Raw genomic sequence first — 20,215 nt, 5'->3', positions numbered from 1 at the left:
TAGATATATATATATATAAAACAGGAAAAGGAAGGGGTATTTTAATAGCCTTCTGGATTTTCTTCTTTAGTACCACACCAAAACTGAAAAAGTGGCAGTTTCTTAAAGGCTGGTTGCAAAGTAGAAACTAAACCGATATCAATGAATATTTTTGTTACATTAACACCCTTTAGTCTAACTTGGTCTTTGAATGAATCTTTTACCCAAGCTAGGTTTTTTAACATATAATCATTTGTCATTTGGAGGTGTATATTCATGCAGAACTTTAAAGTATAGATACTTTTCATTATATAGTATCAAAAAACTATATTAATATTGGCATTAATCTCAATCTAAGTACTGGAAAGTACTGCTATTTGTTTGCCCTGACATAGAGGCTCAGTTCATTCATTTGAGAAAATGTCTGCCAAACAGCCAAGTCTAAATTACTATTATTGTTTGAGTATCATTCTTTCAAGTAAAAATGATGTTCCATGAAAAAAGCATTTAATTCAGCACACTATTCAATCACTCAAGTATCGTTCCTCTAGACAACCGCCACATGTGGCAGAAGTGCTTTATGAACAATTCCTATTTTGTCACATAAAATATTTGAAAGACACATACCTAAGGGGCAAGATTTAATCAAATTAACAATATATATTACCTGATCAAGGACATTCTAAAGTGGGCCTGGCTGTTTGTTTACTAAGATTACATGGCAGTAAGACGTGCAATGACTACAGGACAGGTAGGTACATGGCCTTGGTTTGTGAAGTACCAGCAGATTTATTTTACACACCATAGCTTTTTGCACCATTAGTACAAATGTCAGCACAGTGAGTAAAAAGGGCAAATAACATGTTATTACCTTTTGTTAATGGGATGACCTCACGGCCACCCTGAAAAGCTGTCAAGAAACCCCGTGGTTCCACAGATTGTATTGTGAGAACCATAATTTTAGACTTTAAGATAGGAAATTTCCTTTTAATACAAAAAGCACAAATTTGAAAAAAAAAATACTTTGACTATATTAAAATTAGTAATCCTTGTTTATCAAAATATACCTTTAAAAGTGATAAGACAAGTTAGAATCTGGGAGTGCTACTCACCACACATACAGCTAACAAAGCAGATATCAATAATATCTGAGTAATTTCTACAAATCAATAATAGTACAAACAACCCAATAGAAAAACAGGCCAAATAATAGACATTTCATGGAAATAACCAATTATCAGATGAAGAGATGTCCATATCATTAGTGAGCATAGAAATGCAAATCAAGACAACAATGTAGTAACATTTCTAAGCAAAAACTTAAAAATCTGAGAACATGAAACATTAAAGAGAATTTGTGTCCATGGGATCGTTACACATTATTGACAGGAGTATTTAAATTTTCCATTCTGGAAAACAGTTTGGCATTATTTCCTACAGCTTAACATTCATATACTCCATGATTCAGCAACTTAATTCCTAGATTTACACTCATAAGAAACACTTTCGTGTGTTCATCAAGAGACAATAGGATACACATCTCAGCACGATTTACAAGAGCATGCTTATAACCTGGAAACATTGTAAACACCAGAAGTTGAGTGAAAGGATAGTGGCAAGCTCAGACAATGAAATGTTACAGTCACCAAAACAAACTGCAGCAACACTGAGGAACATGGAAGATATGTGATATACTTAACCACTGAGAGATTACAGGTTTTTTTAAAAATCACAATTCATACACATGTATGTACATACAACATGTACATACACACACACTTTTAGAGATGCATATAGATGTTACAAAACAATATAAAATAAGGACAGTGGGAGAATGAAGAAAATGGGACTGAGGGTTATGTGGTGGCCAGAGAGATGGCATGTGGGAAGGAGGACAGAGCACTCAGTTATACGTAGTTTATTACTGGCAAAGCCTTGCTTTTTGTTTTGGTTATAGAGTTTGAGGAAAATTATTAATGTGATTAAAAATAATAAAATAAAAAAGTTTAAGTCAACCTTGCATAATAAGTCAAAGATTATGTTAAACCAATTTGATGCACCAGATTAAAAAAGATATCTATACATTTTCACCTTTTGCATACGCAGAAATTATAAAACTTCAGAAGTCCTGAACAGATATATAATTTGATAGGTAAATTAAGTCCTTAACTTGACCAAAGTTGCACAGATAGGTTCATTCATAAATTCAGTTTTTATCTATTCAACTTCTACAATATGCCAGGCACTAACTCAGCAATGAACAACAGAAATAAATTCTGTTCTCAGGAAGGTTACCTTCAAGGAAGGAGGGGAGGGGTGGATGTAGAAGGGGAGGAGTTGAGAAATAAGTTTAAGAATAAATATTATTTTAAATAATTAATACAGCTATTAAGAAAAGAAAACATGGTGAGAGGCTGGAGAGGGCTGGGTAGGGGCTTGGCTGTCAGATGTCATGAATGGGAAGGGCTTCCTGAGAAGGTGATATTTTAAGAGACCAATATGAGGCAGCCACACTAAGTTGCTAGAGACAGACAACCACAGACAGAGGCCAGAGCTCCAAGTACCTCTGCCCTCTTGAGTTTGTTATAGCTCTTTATAGAAATGGGCTTCAACATCACCATAGTGACAGTGTGAAAACAAATTCACCTGGGTATCCCTGCTACTCCTATGCAGTGCTTGACAAAACTCAGTTGTTCATGTTCACTGACCCTTTGCCAGTAGCCGCCACCAGTTTGCAATATACCAAAAGCCTTTCATGATTTATTGTGACAGAAAAACATGTACCTGCTCAGCACTTTGCTAACATCGGATGACAGGCAAGGAAAAGCTCATGAGAGTTAGGCTTTTGCTTTTATTTTCAATTTTTGTTCCACTAGGCCATAATACCTAAGTAACATAATAACCTACATTTACAACAAATATTGGTTCACTTGCCAAAGACACAAATATGTGCTAGTGGCCTTTCCCAGACATACAAACACACCTGCACTTTTTCCACAAGTTAATCATGTTAGTGACATTCACGAGAAGAAAGCTTGCTTTTGCTGCTACAGGCTGGGCCATTTCACATTATATGTGAAAGAGTCTCTCAGCTGAGGAGAGGCCTCGGCTGTCCATCAGGAGAGCAGTGGTGGCTCCTCGATGAGGAACTTGGGAGCAGAAACAGTGACAATCCAAGTTACACTGATATTCCATGTGCCATACCTCTCCAGCCACCTGCCAGAGGGGAGGCATGAAACCCAGAGAAGAGCATACAGGTTAGACGCTATGGTCACTGAGGGCTTGGAAGAGTTGGGTTCTAACTGTAGGTGCTCTGGTTACCACCTCAGCAACTTGCTCAAGCCACTTAGCTCCTTTCACCTTTCTTCTCATGTAAAATAAGCAGGTTTTAGTTCATTTATCAGAAATTCATACAATTCCTACTATAAACCATTTGCTGGGTTAGGTGAAAATACAGAGCTCTTCTGTACATGCAGTAGAACAGACAAGCTAATAAACACAAGTATTTTCATGAGGAAACACCAGTGTCTAGTAGGTAAGGCTTTAGAATGATACTGACCTGCACTCAAATCTGTCCTATAACATATTAGCTGTGACTCCTTGGACAATTTATTCAAGCTCTTTAGACTTTAGTTTCTTCAACAATAAAATGAGATTACTTCTATTTTATCAGCGCAACTTGAGGATTTAAAAGTGCATAGCTGTAGTTCATTTTCACTGCTGAATTAAATTTCATTAAATAATGGGGGTTTTTTACCCATTCCCCTGTCAATAATCATTCGAGCTATCTCCACATTTTCACTATTACAGTGTTTCTAATGAACATCCTTGTACATGCGTCTTGGTATGGTTCTGTAAGAGTTTTCTAGGGCATACACCTAGGATTTAAAATGCTCAGCTATAAGCTAAGTGAATGTTCACATCTTTTCCAAATATTTCCAGTTCCTTTTACAGAATGATAAAATTTAGAAACATAATGCTGAAAAAGATTTTTAAAAAGTGCTGGAAGACTACATGCAGCGTGAATCATTTTTACAATAGAATATATGTACATATGGATTAAAACCATTTGTTTTAAAAAAGAGGAAATACAAAAAACAAAATTCAAGACAGGGTCACCTCTGGGTGGAGAAAGGCATACAGCCCAGGATGGTGCATGCAGGAGAGGCGGGGGCACTGGTGGGACTCTGCTCTCAAGTCGGCGTCGTGCTCCTTCTTGTGCTTTTAGCTGGTGTTGTATAAATTCTTTTCAAGGTATCAAATATTCTCTTAAAAAATCTTTTTAAAAGCAATTAGCATGGCCTGTGTCTGGTATGAGGTAAAGTTCCCAGTGAATAGCAGTTTTGCTATAAAATGCGATGAGAATGGACGAGTTGACAAGACACAGTGGTAGCTCAAGGTAAAGCATGACCAGCTTAGCCAGTGGGAGAGCCCTTCTCTATGGAGGTGAAGCAACCCGGCCCTTCAATATCCAGGGCTGTAAGTGACCCAGAGCTGTGGCAAATGGAGGTGCTCAGTGGGGAGGGGAAGGAAATGAGGCTGCTCAGATGCCAGAACCGCCAGACTCTGGGCTCCAAGACAGCAGGATTTCCAACACCAAGAACACTGCCTGATAACAGGTACAAAAGAAAACTCGATAGATGAAAAGAAAAGTTTGTTTATAGATGATAGTTTTAAACAATTTTCTAAACAAAGATTACTCTGGCTTAGAAGAATAGGTAAAAAAAAAAAAAAGAAAAGAAAAGAAGATGGCCAAGAGCAGAATAGGAAGCACCAATTTAAAGACTGGCAGAAAAGCTCCCAAAGGTGACTGAGAAAAAAAAATGAGGAGGCTAGGAGAGAAGTCTGAGAGACTGTTATGCATTTGCGATGTGTCAGGCACTGAGCTCGAAACTAACACACACGTATCAAACACACATATATGCACATATATACATACACCCATGTGTATGCATACTACTATAATATACATCAGCAAAAACGTACATGGATACACAAGTATATATACACATACTTTATTTTACTGAACCATTTTAAAAATAAGTTGCAGACCACCATGACTCTTACTGCCTCAATTCTTCAATATGCATCCCTAATGAATAACCACACCATTACCATCCCTAGAAAGATTAATTCAATAATATCATCTAATATAGAGTCTGTATTCAAATCTGCACAACTGTCCTAAAACAATTTCTATACTTTTATTATCCTCTATTCCCCCAATCACCGTTCAGAGATTACATTATTTCTGTCTGGTCTCTTTTGATCTAGAACTGCTCCCTCCCAACCCATCACGTTTGATTGCTTTTCATGATCATGATGTTTTAGAGTCCAGGCTGGTTGTTTTATGGAATGTTTCGCATTCTGAATATGTCTGATTGTTGGCCTGTGACTACCTTTTTGATGATATGCTGTGTACATCTAATGGAATCATATAAGAAGATACCACATGTCAAGTTATCTCATTTTTGGTAAGTTTAGTCACTCAGATATCCCTGCTGAAAATATACAATTTTTTTATTATTATAAATGATCTGGGAGTAGTGCTTCCCAAAACCTTTCACCAAATGGTTTTTCATAACCACTGAAGATTGTTGCATGAGTTGGTTATTACACTGAGGCTGCAAAATAGTGACTTTTTAATTCTATCATTCCTTCTATATTTTTTAGCTGGCATTCTTCTGTAAAGAAGAACTTCCCCCTATCTCCTTCCTCCTTTTGTTTTAAATCCATATTTTTAATATCACTATCAACTTCCTGAATTTGGTTTTTCAAAGTATTTCCATCTGTTACTGTCACTCTTGTGAATACCCAAATTGTGAAATTAGGAAGTACCTCCAGGTCAGCTCCGATGTCTTTTTTTTTCACATTTCCCAATTGATCGGAGCATTTCCTTGCTTTCTGCCCACGTGGTATCTCAACTCACCTTGTACTTTTCCCTGTACTTGATTTGAAATCAGTCACTTCTCCAGGGAAACCTGGTTCTTTATAGTAGGCAATGGCACTTAAAAACAAGATGAGCTCATCAATACTGGGCATCACTACTTCTCCACTTACAGAGGTTTTTTTTATGTTTGTTATTTAAGGATGAAAAGGGCTTGAGCAGGTTTATAACTATGGGGATGTCACAACTTCTAGACCTACAGGCTTTTACTATTTTATTAAAGACTTGTGCAGGTCTATACCCAGAAGAGAAGTAGCCTCTAGACAGAGAGAGGTATTGCAAATACAAAAGACGAAGGCAATAATGTATTGAGAAAGAGTAGAAAGAAGTTGGTATAGGCTACATTAAAAAAAAAAAGCACGGAGCAAAAACAAAACCGGTCCTGGTCCAAGCAAGTCATGAGCATGAAACTATGAAACTGCTATGCATGATACAAATGGAAAGGAGGGCTTGTTATTATCAAATGTTTTTTTATATACACAAACATTACATCTGAAACAATAATGAAGTGGCATCTAATAGCCCCCATGGAGCATAGCAAGATGTAAGATAACTTTCTTATAATATACCTGACTCATATTGAAATCCACTGGAAAAGTGAAATACAATTGACCCTTAAACAACCCCACACAGTTGAAAATCCATGAAAACCTTGTGAATCCCCAAACACGTAACTACGTTTGGCCCTTTGCATCTACGGTTGGTAAACCATGGTTGGAAATGTGAAAATACTGTTTTCCACCCACGTAAAACCCGTGGATACAAAGGGCCAACTGCATTTATTGAAAAAATCCAACATGACACATGTCAAATGGAATGGTCTAAGAAGGACACATACAATCAACAATGAGTCTCAACCTGCAGACCTAGGATTCATAAAAACGAAAGGTCTTTCATTTCAAATGAACGCTGAGCACTATCTTTAAGCAGCATAAAAATGCATCTTTCGCACTCATTTTGAAATGAATGTACTTGCTTCCTCATCACATGCTGTGTTTGATAAAATACAAATTCATTTAAGGAACTGCCCAATTTATAACTGTCACAATATACTTTATTAAAATCAAAGGTTACTGATTCCTCCAACAGGTAGAAAGTACAAAAAAATTTAGGTTTTAAAGTGTATGAGAATCACTCCCACCTCAAATACTGGATATTTATATTCTTTTCCTTTGGCTATATAAGCCTGAATCTACAACCAACATACAGGTGGTTGATATTTTGCTAAGTAGTTAAAGCTGTTGGTTTCTCAGAAATGTAAATCTTCCCCACTCCTATAGCAAAGGGACAGGCATTAATGCTATAAGCCCCAAGATATGGAGATCTAAGTACTGTGTGCTTAACTGAGAAATGCAAACACCATCTCAGTGAGGCAAAAAGAGGTCAGAGATTCATTTCCTTGCCTGGCCCCAGGGATTAGAACCATGCATTTCAAAACAATGCTGCTGAAGGACAGGCTGGAAAAAGGTCAGAAATTCAAGCAGCTCAATCTAATTTCGGACAGAGAAAAAAAATCAGTTCCCAAAATTCTGAAGGCAGGAGTTTCATAGCTTTACGCCACTCTCACCAACGGTTCAGGCTTGTGTAGATTGCTGATTAAAAGCACGAAACACACTGGACTTCACTCATACTCCTAACAGCACAGTACTATTTCTATGACTAGAAGGGAGGGACCATGAGAAGCACAGCCATCCTGTTTCTCCCCCATGCAAGTACTGCTGGACCAGATACTCCAAGGTTCGAAGGACTTGGCAAAGGATCTCCAGTGCCTCCTGCAGCCCTGCATTTCAGTGCAGAAGAACACTAGCCTAAAATAAATGTGTGGAAGCAGAGAAAATTGTGTGCAACCTGACCCAGGGGAAGTCCCAGCAGAGTGAGTCCCTGACTGAGACATCTGATTATTCTACTCTCAGCTGAGTCACTCACAGAACCCACAATGTTCCTCTGAGTCACACGCTGCCAGGCACCAGGTATTTGATTCTTACAGGAACCCTATGAGGCAGCAACCACTACCCCCTCATTTTAGAGATGTAAAAACTGAAACACAGAGGCACTTAGCAACGATCCCAGTATCATAGATATTAAGAAATTGAGCCTTATTTCTAACCAAGGTCCACTGCACCCAACACACATACTTTTACATTATGCTGCATTCTCTGCCCATTGTTCCAATAGAGCAGTAATGAAAGCTTACTTCCCATTACAAAACCTAAGCACATGAACTACTCACCGCTGATAAGTTATCCAATACACAGGTTAGGTTCATCACCAATAGGAGAGCCGACTAAATTATCTTCCTATATCAAAATGATATCAAATACATCTACCATTAAGGAGCTATTCCAGTGGTTCTCAACTTGGCAGCATTTACAAATGTCTGGAGACATTTTTGGTTATCATCAATCATGGGGTACTGCTGGTACCTAGTGGATAGAGGCCAGGGATGCAGCTAAACAATGTACAATATGCTCACCTACCAGGAACTGAAACTCAAAAAAATGTCAACAGTGCCAAGGCTGAGAAACCGTAGACTACACCACAGATCTAAGTGAAAAATCCCCACAAGACTATCCTGACAATCCAGACACAGTTCCTCATACGGAGGCTAGTGATGGGCGGCTATTTTAATGGCCCCAAAAGTTTGGCGCCTACACCACACCCACCCTCCTCCGGTAGCTCCCAGGATCCACCTGTATAACCACAAGATGTGAAGACAGATCTGAGTTCTTAGACATGCCAATCTTGCGCTTTACGCAAAGTTCTGCTAAAAATGTTTTAAGGGAAGTGGCTGGAATTCAAAGTTAGGACTAGGTTTGGGCATTATCAGTTTATTATCCATACTAACCCACTGCCCATTATCACTCACAATCTCAGCTTGGCTCTGTTTGTAGCTCAAACTCAGAGATTTTTTATCTTTGTGAATTTTAGAGTCTGCAAATAGGAGGGCCCAGGAAGCAGGCCCGGCCATCGAGACAGAGATGAGCTTATGCTCTGGTAAAAGAAGAAACTCTTAGGTGTCTGCGCTTTAGCCTAAGAAGAGCATTCAATTTCTAATGTGAGAACTAAGCGACACAGCTCCTCAATTATAGCATGTGACCATAGCATTCAACCAATTTTAAGTTAAATTAAAGTATGTTTGTTACTGACCTAAGCTCTAACTGAAGGTGAAGTCGATGGGCTACAGTGGCTAGGAGTTAGGAAGCTCAAGTGAGACACAATCAAGCATTCATGTCTACTATAAGAGGAAACAGACTGAAGGTGAGAAGCAGCAACTAGCAGAGGCCTCACACACCAGAGGCCCCAGGGAACCCGTGTATATGGCATCCAAACCACATGCGACAGGTCTGGGTTTCCCCCAGCCATCAGTGTCCCCCACTTACTGAATAATGTCACTTGTTTTTATCACCATTATGAACAGCCCAATTCTTTACCTCTGCTTGGACATATAAGTGCAGGAGATAGAAAGCTGAATCAAAATCAAAACTCAGAAACACATTCATTTTTATACTTTTAGAAAATAGAAAATAAAATGGAGGTTCTCTGTGGTGTGGCACCTGGAGGCTCACTGGATATACTGAAGGAATCCACATCATGTAGACCCTTAAAACCTTGATGAAAAACAGGACATACACACTCACCAACTCACCACATGTATGTGTCTTCCCTCATAAAATAATGGCTAAGTGTTTCCTAAAGATGAAACTCCAGAAGAATGCTGAAGATGCATTTTTCATGTACATTTTACAAGCTCATGCTCACAAACAGGCACAAAACATGCTGCCCCACACTCCCTCAAGAGTAGGGGAATACTAGCTTGCAGTGGAACAGACCTAAGTTTGAATACCATCTGCCACATGTTAGCTGTCCAATTTGCTTCTGATGAGCTACTTAGCTGCTGCTGTAAGCATCAGTTTCCTCACTTGCAAAATGGTGAGAATAGTAACTCACTGGAAAAGTTCTATCACGTTATCCAAGAGTTTGGGCAATCCACGTCCCCACCATTGTGCTGTCATCTCAGGTGTCCTGGTGCATACACCTGGGAGCTCTCTCAGACCAAAACTCTCTTCCTCCCTCCTTTGCCTCACTAAAGTCAAATCATTTCTCGACATTTACTGTCGCATCATCCAAAACGGTTGCCTTAATACCACCATTCCTGAAGCTGCTGGAAGCTGGGTGCTTGTTCTGTTCCTGTGCTGCCTCCTTCAATGATAGCCCCTTGTTGCACCTAGAAGTACCACTTTGTTCAGCCTCCTACCTAGACTGGGACCTTCCTGAGAGTTCTCTGTGGCAGATATATTTCCATAGTGCCTGGCAACCATGTTGCAATAGATTTAGTGAGCAAATGAACAAAAGGTCTTGGCAAAGGAAGAAAGATGGGGGATATGCAGAAGCCAAAGGCTACAATGTACATTAAGAAAGGAAGAGTTCAACAAAGGGAAATCAATACCATCAAGTACTGCAGAGATATCAGGAAAAAGAACAACTGAGAAAACAATAAATTTAGAAATGAGCTCCCCGGTAGCCTATGAGAAGTGTGCTGAGTGTCAAACATTGAATGTTCAGGGCAATGAAGGAAGATAAGAGGGGCCATTCTTTCAGGTAAAGGAGAAAGTGAGATTCCCACTCACTGAGCCTAGAGAGTGCATAAGCCAGAAAGAGGCCATGAGGAGAGCAGAAAAGGAGTTAGATAGCCATGGTGAGAATCTAATAGGGAGCCAAGAAGAAAATGGGTTTCTGAGAAGCAAGGTGGATGGTCAATTACAGAGAAAAAATAGTAACTTCTATGAAATAAACTGACATGCCTATAATGAATTCCTCTTGAACAGACAGGAGGACTTTTACCTAGAAGGAGAGAACATTGTTAACCCACCGATAAGGAATCACCACATTGGGAAAGAGAGGTAGGACCAAGAACTGGGAAGCAAGAAATTCTAAAACATCCACATGACCTTGGAATAAGAAAGGCCAGGAGTTTGATGACAAACTTAGAATTAATAAGATTGAAGAGTATAATTTTTTAAAGATAAAAGGTAAGATACTTAATAACGTAAAATATGACCACAAGAATAAATAAGCAGCCCATACATAAATCCTCTTTCTATTCCACCCATTTTAACTATTCTGGAAACCATCCAGGATATCACATATTGCCCCCTTTTCGAAAAAAAAAAAAAAAAGGTACACATTAGGACAAGGGAGCTAAGACGAGCAATGATAAGAAAATTGCTTTATTAAGTTTAGAAATGTACACAATGATTACACAAATACATACTATTTTCTACTGATATTAGAATCATCTAGAGAACAAATTTTTTTTTCATATGACAACCTCTGGGGCACCTAGTATTACTGCTTTTGATGTTTGGACTGGAAGGGGGAGGAGAAAATATCAGACTGTCACTACATAAGAACTGAACACAGAACAGGAAGGAGACTGCTCATCACAGGTGGGTGCTGATAAAAGCATGACCACCCCACAGGTGGGTGCTGATAAAAGCATGACCACCCCACAGTTCCTCTGTCCTCTCCAGGAATAAGCACTGCGTGAAGTCAGAATCTATCATTCCTCACCCGGACATGTTGTGTCACCTGGGTCACATACAACGTTGCTACACAGAGAACTTAATCCCTTCATTTTGTCTCTAAAGAGAACTTCATGACGTTTAGGAATATTCTAGGCAAATAAAAGATTTCATTATCACTTGTTCTCAAGTAAATTTCTATAAAATATATACTTACATTTCCAGGAGATCACAAGGATACAATTATGGTGATGAAATCTGTAATGAATAAACTAAGAAAGATCCTAAATTTCAAGGCTACCTATAATGTAACATTTTTCTATCTGAAGTCCCAACTACAGCAAAGAAAAAACAAGTTTTTTTACCATCCTCACCCAATATTTATTAAATATCCTCTGTGTACAAGGTCTGAAGTAAAACCTATTACTCAAAAGAGTGTCACTGGGCCAGCAGCATCAATGTCATGCACCACTACAGACCTACTGAATACAAGTCTTCATTTTACCAAGGTCCCCAAGTGATGTGTGTGCACATGAAAGTATTAGAAGAGTTGGTTTAATGAATTAAAAGAGGTGACAACCTAGACCAAGGCAAAATCAAATCCAACCACCATTCTGCCAAACATAGCCTCTTCCTATCAGACAATATAGCTGCTATAGGTGTTACTGCTGCACACATCTGTCTCATCGGATCAGCAGTCATCAACCAGGGGTGATTTGGCCTCTTGGAGGACATCTGGCAATGTTTGGAGACATTCTGTCACAACTTCTATCTAGCAGATAAAAGCCAGGGATGCTGCTAAACATCCTGCAACGCAAAGGGCAGTCCTCCACAATTATCTGGTCCAAAATGTCAGTAGTACGAAGGTTTAAAAAAAAATCCTGCCTATGATTTCTTGCCTAAAATAAAAAATCACCAAAAAAATTTTTTAAGGTGATTGAGAAAACCCTCTAGTATTATCACAAGCTTTGACTGTTTTATCAAAATATTATGAAGGAATAATTTCCCTTCTTCAGAGAAAGTAGAATTAGGGCACACAATCAGAATGGTGGGAGGTGGTCCACATAAAAGAGAAAAATGGGTCACTGTGTATAATGACTCAGAAGATGAGTGATGAACTCAGCATGTTTTTATTAAGATGAATGTATTTCTGGGGTGAGTAGTGCTTTGTACAACCCTGTATCAACTAAATTCTGCTCAAAGAGAGAGCCCCAAGGTCATATTTGATAATCTACAACTTGAAAACACTTAATGCGGCACAATCCTGAGACCTCACATTATACTAAAAGACAAGTGCGCTCACTATCTAGATCAGAATGCATCTTTGATATTGATATTCTAGCTGGGCAAAAAAATTGAGAGAAGCCAATCATATGCTCCTATTACACATTAATAGCTGCCTTTTGGGCTCATAAATCCCACTCTACCATGTTCTTTAATTATGTTACCAAAGACCCAAAGTGATAGTATTATAGAAACTAACACGTTTCACATCATTCTCCTTCACCTGAATTTAGGGAGCAAGAAAGAGCTCCACCTAAGAGAAACTAAAGATATATACTGTTTAAAAATAAAAAATAAAAAAAAAAACTTTTAAAAAGTTTTGCCACATATAGAAATCTTTAGGCAACATTGTTCGCGTTCCTGAAGCCTCCAGGTTAACATAATGCCCACTTTCACTACAGACATTCAGAGATTATCTCAGAAGTAACTGTGGTGAGCAGGGCTGGCTACACCTCCAAAAACTGGCTTGCCTGCTTTTTTGACTGATCATCTTCCAAAGGTCCTTTTCTTTTCATTCCGCCCTGCCCACCCTTTGGCCTGTCTTTCATCTTTAATGGGCTGAGGCAAGCTGCTTAGAAATAGTAAATCAAATTAGAGCTTGGGCAGGGAAGGGAGAGTTGCTAGGCCACACCAAGATGTTTCTTTCTGATTCATTGATTCTTATTTATTTTTATGTTATTGTATAAAATGAGCATTTCCTTCATTTGTGAAATGGTTTTAAGTTTCGGCAGGACCTATTATCAGGACATTGAATCATCTCTATACTAAAGATAAGGAGAGAAGACTGGGTAGATGTTTCAAGGTCAAAGTGATACATGTCTCTTTTATAATCTTGTCCTGGTTTTAATCCAACACATATTCCTATCTTTTGGTCTCAATATATGAAATTGGCCTCACTTGCTGTAGATTCCTTAAGAGAGCTTCTTTTACACGTTATCTCTCAATCTGTCAGTGTAGAAAAGGCTGCCATGCTCTGAGATACCAAGACCAAGTAAAATATGTTCCTAAAACAGGAGTCCCCAAACCCCGGGGTCAGGAACTAGGCCTCACAGCAGGAGGTGAGCGAGTGAAGCTTCATCTGTATTTGCAGCTGCTCCGCAGTACTAGCATCACTGCCTCAGCTCCACTTCACATCATCAGGCATTAAATTCTCATAGGAGCACCGGTCCCTGGTACCAAAAAAGGCTGGGAACCACTGACCTAAAGGACACAATGCTCTACCATCAACACCACTGCTAATGAAAAAAATATATATCTAAGAGCTAGAAAATTACTACCAAAATTAAAATTTCTTGGATTTACCTTTAGCTCGTTACTCATGTACAGTGCCCTTTACTTTGCCTCTGCTGTATCCAACCAGACAGCAGCATAAGCAGCAGTGATACCCTGCTCCTTCCCCGAACCCGCATGTCTCAAGCTTTTCCATCCTAAAAAGGAGACTGTTACCTGCAATTGCTTAAAAATGGGCCAAAATAGCAAGATGTCTGGGGAAAAACACCCAAGCAAGCAAGCCTTGAGTAATCACTCCATTTCAGAAGGTACATCTGCTCTAGACGTTTATCTAGATGTTAAACGTCTAGGGGATCAGTCATCCCCTTCCATCAACCTCAAAGTGAGAAGAGGACCAGGCAAAGATGTGCATCACAATGGCATATATGCTCAGACTCTGAACACTTTGAAGAATCTGAGAACACAGTTCTGGACCCATGGCATCAGGATACATGCAGACATACTGCAGCTAAAAAGTATATGTCACAAGACTGAGAAAATGTCTTTATACAGATTTCTGTAAGGAAAAGAATTATGGCTCTCACTAAATTATATCCTGGAAATTCTTCGCTATGTCTACATAAAGTGGCTTGTATAATGTTTCAATAAGGAAAGGAATTTGGATGTCAAACTTTTCTGGAAATTATTTACTATTTCACCATATAATTATGTATTATATAGTTAATATTTCTCTCTACTTCAAAATGTATTAACATCTACATTTTAAAATATTTAACATTTTAAACTCCAGTGAATCCAACAATTACTGAGTGCCTATCATTAGCACTACACCACAATGACGGAGGGGGCTGTGTTCCGAGCACCGGGACCCACGGAAGCACACAGCAGGATGCATTCTCTCAAGCTCTAGACTAAGCTGCATCTGACCATCAGGGAACAAGATAATTATCTACTAGACACACAAACTCTTTGCCACAGTTAAAATAGACAGTTAAAAATAGAAAATGTGGCCCTGTTGCTTACCATCTAGAGTATGAAACAGGCCACTAAAAACCTACAAAGCAGCAAATGACATAAACCCGGATGATCAGACCAAGAATGCGGGGGGTAAGATTTCCTTCCAAAAGTCCAGGGTTTGGCAAAGTCAAGTGGATAGAAATAGTTCTAGTTTTGCTATATGGCATTCATGAAGGAAGAGTACACAGAAGCAAGATATACTTGTGTGGAAAGTAGCACACAAAGTTTGCATGTATGATTTTTTTTATTTAGAATGTGATTATTTCATATCCCATGTTTCCAAATTCCACTTTCTCATACTACCTTAATTTTACCAACTCCATTATGTATAAAGCACCATACTTGGCACAGAAATACAAAGATGAACAAGATACATTCTCTGACCTGAAGAAACCCATAGTGTTTCACACTCTTTCCCATGAACCCCGACTAGACGTAAATTTCTTAAGAACAGGGCTTCATGTCTTATATCCCCAGAATCTACATTAATTTATTTCACAAATATTTTAACTAACATCCTAAATAAATGCTAGAAATATAGTGGTTAAAAAAATGACATGGCCTCACTCCTCCGAAGGAGCTTACAGTAGTGCGAGAAACAAAAAACAAACAGCCAGAAAGATGAGTATTACAATAGGAGAGAGGCACAGAATCATGAGTACACACAGATGGAACCCCGCACTCAATGCACCCCTATCAAAGCTTGTCAGAAAAAAAGTCTCCTAAGGAAAGTGACACCCAAGCTGAGGCCTCAAGGATGAAGGGAAGTTAGCCAGGCAAAAAGGTGGCAAAAGGTTTTTTCCACACAAATGAAAGTTTGTGCAATGGTCCAGAGTGAGAGAAATCATGGAACCTGTAAGGAGTCAAAAGGGTTCAGGACAGAAGGAACTCACTGCCAAAGGTGGAGGAAGCAGGGATCAGGTCAAGAAGGGAGCCTGGGGCTACTCTAAGGGCAAGGACCTACCACTGAAGGGTTTTCAGCAGGATGTTGTTATTATATATAAGATGGGGAGTAAACATTTGCTTTACGAAATGATCTTTCAAAGAAGTCTAATCTTCCCTGTGCCCTAAATCAGTATGTCTGACATCAGTGAACCCCATACGAGATTCCCGAACAAAAGAAAGTTCTGAAAAATGCCTAGAATAGCGTCACCCAATTAAAATATGATGCAAGCCACGTATGTAAATTTACATTTTCTAGTAGCTACAGTCTTAAAAAATAAAATTAAGATGAATAAAACATTTTGCTTAATATTTCTAAAATATTATTTCAACATGTAATCAATATTAAAAATATTAAGGTATTTATTTCACACTTTTTTTGTACTAAATTGGTGAAATTCGGTGTGCATTTTACACTCACTTCACATCTCAATCTGGACTGGCCATAGTTCAAGTGCTCTACAGCCACATATGGCTAGTAGTAGCTATCACATTGAACAGTACGGATTCAGAATGCACTTTTGGAAGCATTTCTTGGAATCGTTAAGATACTTTTATCATTTTTGTTTGTTTTCTAATTTATAAAAATAAAGCAAATCAGTTTTTCACTGTGAAAAATACACAGAAAAGCTCAATTTTGAAAGGTACCCATAACCCTATACCTAAAATACCACTTTTGGATATGTATGCTTGTAAGACATTGTTCTACATCAAAAATATATGTAGGGTAGGCTTTCTAAAGAGTGAGGCCTGTATCGCTCGCTCTTAAACCTATTAAACAAATTTCCAAATAAAATGAAACAGATTCTCTGTTTTCACAGTTTTATTACCTTTTGAGACTATATTTAAATGAGTATATCCTAGAATTTTGGAGTTTTATAGGGAACCATTGGGAGAAGGGCAGGGAGGAAGGGGTGCATAACAGATACGAAAAACTTCATTTCAAGAACGTGGAGGGTTTGACTATACTCGTTTCCCTTTGCTTTATTACTTGGCAAACAGCTTGGAGTCTGTAAGTGACTATTTCACATCGCTTTCCAGGCCTCACCTTCAGAAGTCACAGAATGAATTCCACCACCACACAGCCTCCAGAGCAGTCCTGCCCCCGGAACACCCTCATCACTCAGCAACTCGTTCCTGTGCTGTACTTCATGGTCTTCATCGCAGGGATCCTGCTCAATGGCGTGTCGGGATGGGTATTCTATTATGTGCCCAGCTCCAAGAGCTTCATCGTCTATCTCAAGAACATCGTTGTTGCTGACTTTCTGATGAGCCTGACTTTCCCTTTCAAGATTCTCAGTGATTCGGGCCTGGGGCCTTGGCAGCTGAACGTGTTTGTGTGCAGGGTCTCAGCCGTGCTCTTCTACATCAACATGTACGTCAGCATTGTCTTCTTTGGGCTCATCAGCTTTGACAGGTATTACAAAATTGTAAAGCCTTTTCTGACTTCTTGCATCCAGTCAGTGAATTACAGCAAACTCCTGTCAGTGATGGTGTGGATGCTGATGCTTGTTCTCGCCGTTCCCAATAGCATCCTGACCAACCGGAGCGTGAAGGAGGTCATGCACATAAAATGTGTGGAGCTTAAAAATGAACTAGGACTAAAGTGGCACAAAGCATCAAACTACATCTTTGTGAGCATCTTCTGGATTATATTTCTTTTGTTAATCATTTTCTATACTGCTATCACGAGGAAAATCTTTAAGTCCCACCTTAAGTCCAGAAAGAATTCCATTTCGGTCAAGAGGAAATCCAGCCGCAATATATTCAGCATCATGCTCGTATTTTTTGTCTGTTTTGTACCTTACCACATTGCCAGAATCCCCTACACGCAGAGCCAAATGGGAGGACATTACAGCTGCCAGTCAAAAGAAGTCTTGCACTATGTGAAAGAATTCACTCTGCTGCTGTCAGCTGCAAACGTGTGCCTGGACCCCATTATTTATTTCTTTCTATGCCAGCCATTTAGAGAAATCTTATGTAAGAAATTGCACATCCCATTAAAAGCTCAGCATGACTCAGAAACTTCCAAAGCCAAGAGGGGAAATACAATGCATGAAAGCACAGATACTCTGTAATTGCTCACCTTTCAAATAAAGTCTGTGTATGCATATTGTAATCTTCAATTACATGATAAGAGGAATGAATGTGCAACATATCCATAATAATAGGTGTCATCCCTGAGCATTACTATCCAATTTAGTACAACAGTATAACTTTCCATGTTTTCTTGTAATATCAATGAAAATAATCATACATACATTTTTTAATCATATCAAAATAGGTTTACATTTATAATCATTAATTCGGTGAATCAATGTAGAACGTTAAATAGCAAATAAGAAAATAGGAAGCAATCAAGACTATTCACATGGGTGCTTTCCCCTCTAAACACAAGAATTAAGTTATTAAGTTATATAAATTTTTTCACAAATTCATTAGAGATCAACTTAAAAGTAGACATAGTTTAATAAAGGACTAGAGGCCTGTTTGTAGTGAAAGAGTCAAGTTTTCTCTGATTTGAAGGAGGAGGAAAAGTAGACATCCAGAATCACTTAAGAAATCCCTTACTGATTTATCTCATGGCATTTCAAAGGAAAGCAGATATAAATTACGTACTTTGCAATAAAAAAAAATGTAATTATTTTCTAATAGCATTTTGAGGATAATATAAAATACATTTTAAATATGTTCTCTACAAAAACTTTTTAAGCCACTTAATGAGCCTGGAGTTCTGGTGTTAGAATATTTTTAAGTGGATTCTACTAAGGGAAGCTAGATATTGGCATGTGTTGCCAGCAACTTCCCCTGTTCAGTGGTATAGACAAAAAAAAAAAAAAAAAAAATAGAATGAGTGGGAAAAAGACACACATGCACGAACGCGCTCGCTCATTCTCTGGATGGCACCATATATTATTCTCTAGAGGCAGAGGGAAGCAGTTTTCTTAGAAAACTGGACTTGTTAAAAAGAAAACCTAAAATTTATAATAATGAGTGACAAGTTATACATAAAATGAAAATTTACACATTTTCTGAAAAACAAATGAATTAACATGTGGATATGGAATGTGGTTGCTGACGTGTGAGTTATCAAAACTAAATTCTTTCTCTGCTATTAACTTGATCGAAGACATCTGGTCATGTTCTTTACAAACATTTTTGTAAGCATGTTTATATATATTTCAATAGTTACTGTATGTGTACTAATAAAGAAGTTATTTTTAATTGTGTCAATTTTTCTTAATAATCAAGATATGAAAAAACATTACCAGATTTCCTCAGTAAAGACATAGATGGTTTCTTTAATACACTCAATTATGCATGCCAATAAGAAGTATGTTACATAAAGAATTCAAAAATTCTACTTGCTACTGACTTTTCAAAGAAAGTATTGCATATGCTCTAGGAACGCATCAGAGTTTAGGCAACTCTCAGAAAACACACCTTAAAATGAGGAAGAGATGAGGTTTTTACACTCTGTGTCTACTTTCTACCCTTGTAAAAGCTCCCTGTCCCCAACTCTAGGTTAAATATCCTCTCTCAAAAAAAATAAAATCACCAAACTACAACAAATGTACTTGGTAAAACTAAGCTTGCTGTATTTGTTTGGCTAAATGTTTGCAAAACAAACTGACTGTGTTTATTCTTCACAATTTCCACTGGCCAGCACAAATTAGTAAATACTGGTGTTTTAAACGCCCCCTACTGGGCCATGGGAGATAATAAAAGTATAAAAGAGAAGGTAAGTAGTACCAAGTAATGCCTTTGTTACCACTGTGTTAAAGCGGATCAGTAACATGAAAGGCAAGATTTCTCAGGAAACAACATGAAATGCAGATAAGGGTATTGTAAAACAAGAGCTGAGTAACAGTTGCTACATTTTAGGACTTTCAGTTCCAGGGCTACAACAAAAAATAAAGTGGTAGCGCACTGGCAACAATGGATTAATTCAGAGACTTCACGGAGACCACCAGCACTAGTGCTAGTAGGCAACAAGAAATATTTTCCTGGTCCTTCTGTAGACAAAGCCGTAGGGCACATCCTCAAGTGCTCAGGCTGCCCTGTGCAGCTTATAAACTTGGGTGCTGTGGTGGCAAGGAAGGCAATATAAATGAGACTGCAAGAAAATGGAAAACATGGAATGCCGATGATGACAGGGAGCAGAGAGCTCAAGCCTCACCAAGAGAGGCCAACAGGCCTTTAGCTCCAGTCAATTGTTTCCCCATGTTTTCAAGGAGTATAAAATTACAAAATTGTAAAATGCTGGAGCAGCAATGCAAAGAAAACACATCTG

The 20,215-nt window shown here is 38.4% G+C and overlaps 2 protein-coding genes across 24 annotated transcripts in view; one reads left to right on the top strand and one right to left on the bottom strand.

Annotated features, from left to right (window-relative positions):
* P2RY14 (purinergic receptor P2Y14) overlaps positions 1-18,301 on the top strand; it is a 54,976-nt gene extending 36,675 nt beyond the window's left edge. Inside the window, exon 2 of the mRNA XM_023519965.1 lies at positions 16,963-18,301. Within this exon, the coding sequence (XP_023375733.1) occupies positions 16,986-17,999 (1,014 nt within the window). The 5' untranslated portion in view covers positions 16,963-16,985 and the 3' untranslated portion in view covers positions 18,000-18,301. The remainder of the gene's footprint in view (positions 1-16,962) is intronic.
* The window catches only part of MED12L (mediator complex subunit 12 like), a 317,720-nt gene that overhangs the window by 185,157 nt on the left and 112,348 nt on the right, over positions 1-20,215 (bottom strand). The window lies entirely within an intron of this gene.

This window comes from Pteropus vampyrus, unplaced genomic scaffold (genome assembly GCF_000151845.1).
Source record: "Pteropus vampyrus isolate Shadow unplaced genomic scaffold, Pvam_2.0 Scaffold242, whole genome shotgun sequence".
In the NCBI taxonomy this organism is placed as follows: Eukaryota; Metazoa; Chordata; class Mammalia; order Chiroptera; family Pteropodidae; genus Pteropus; species Pteropus vampyrus.
Note: the sequence above shows the minus strand (reverse complement) of the source record. Positions and strands in the feature narration are given on the sequence as shown.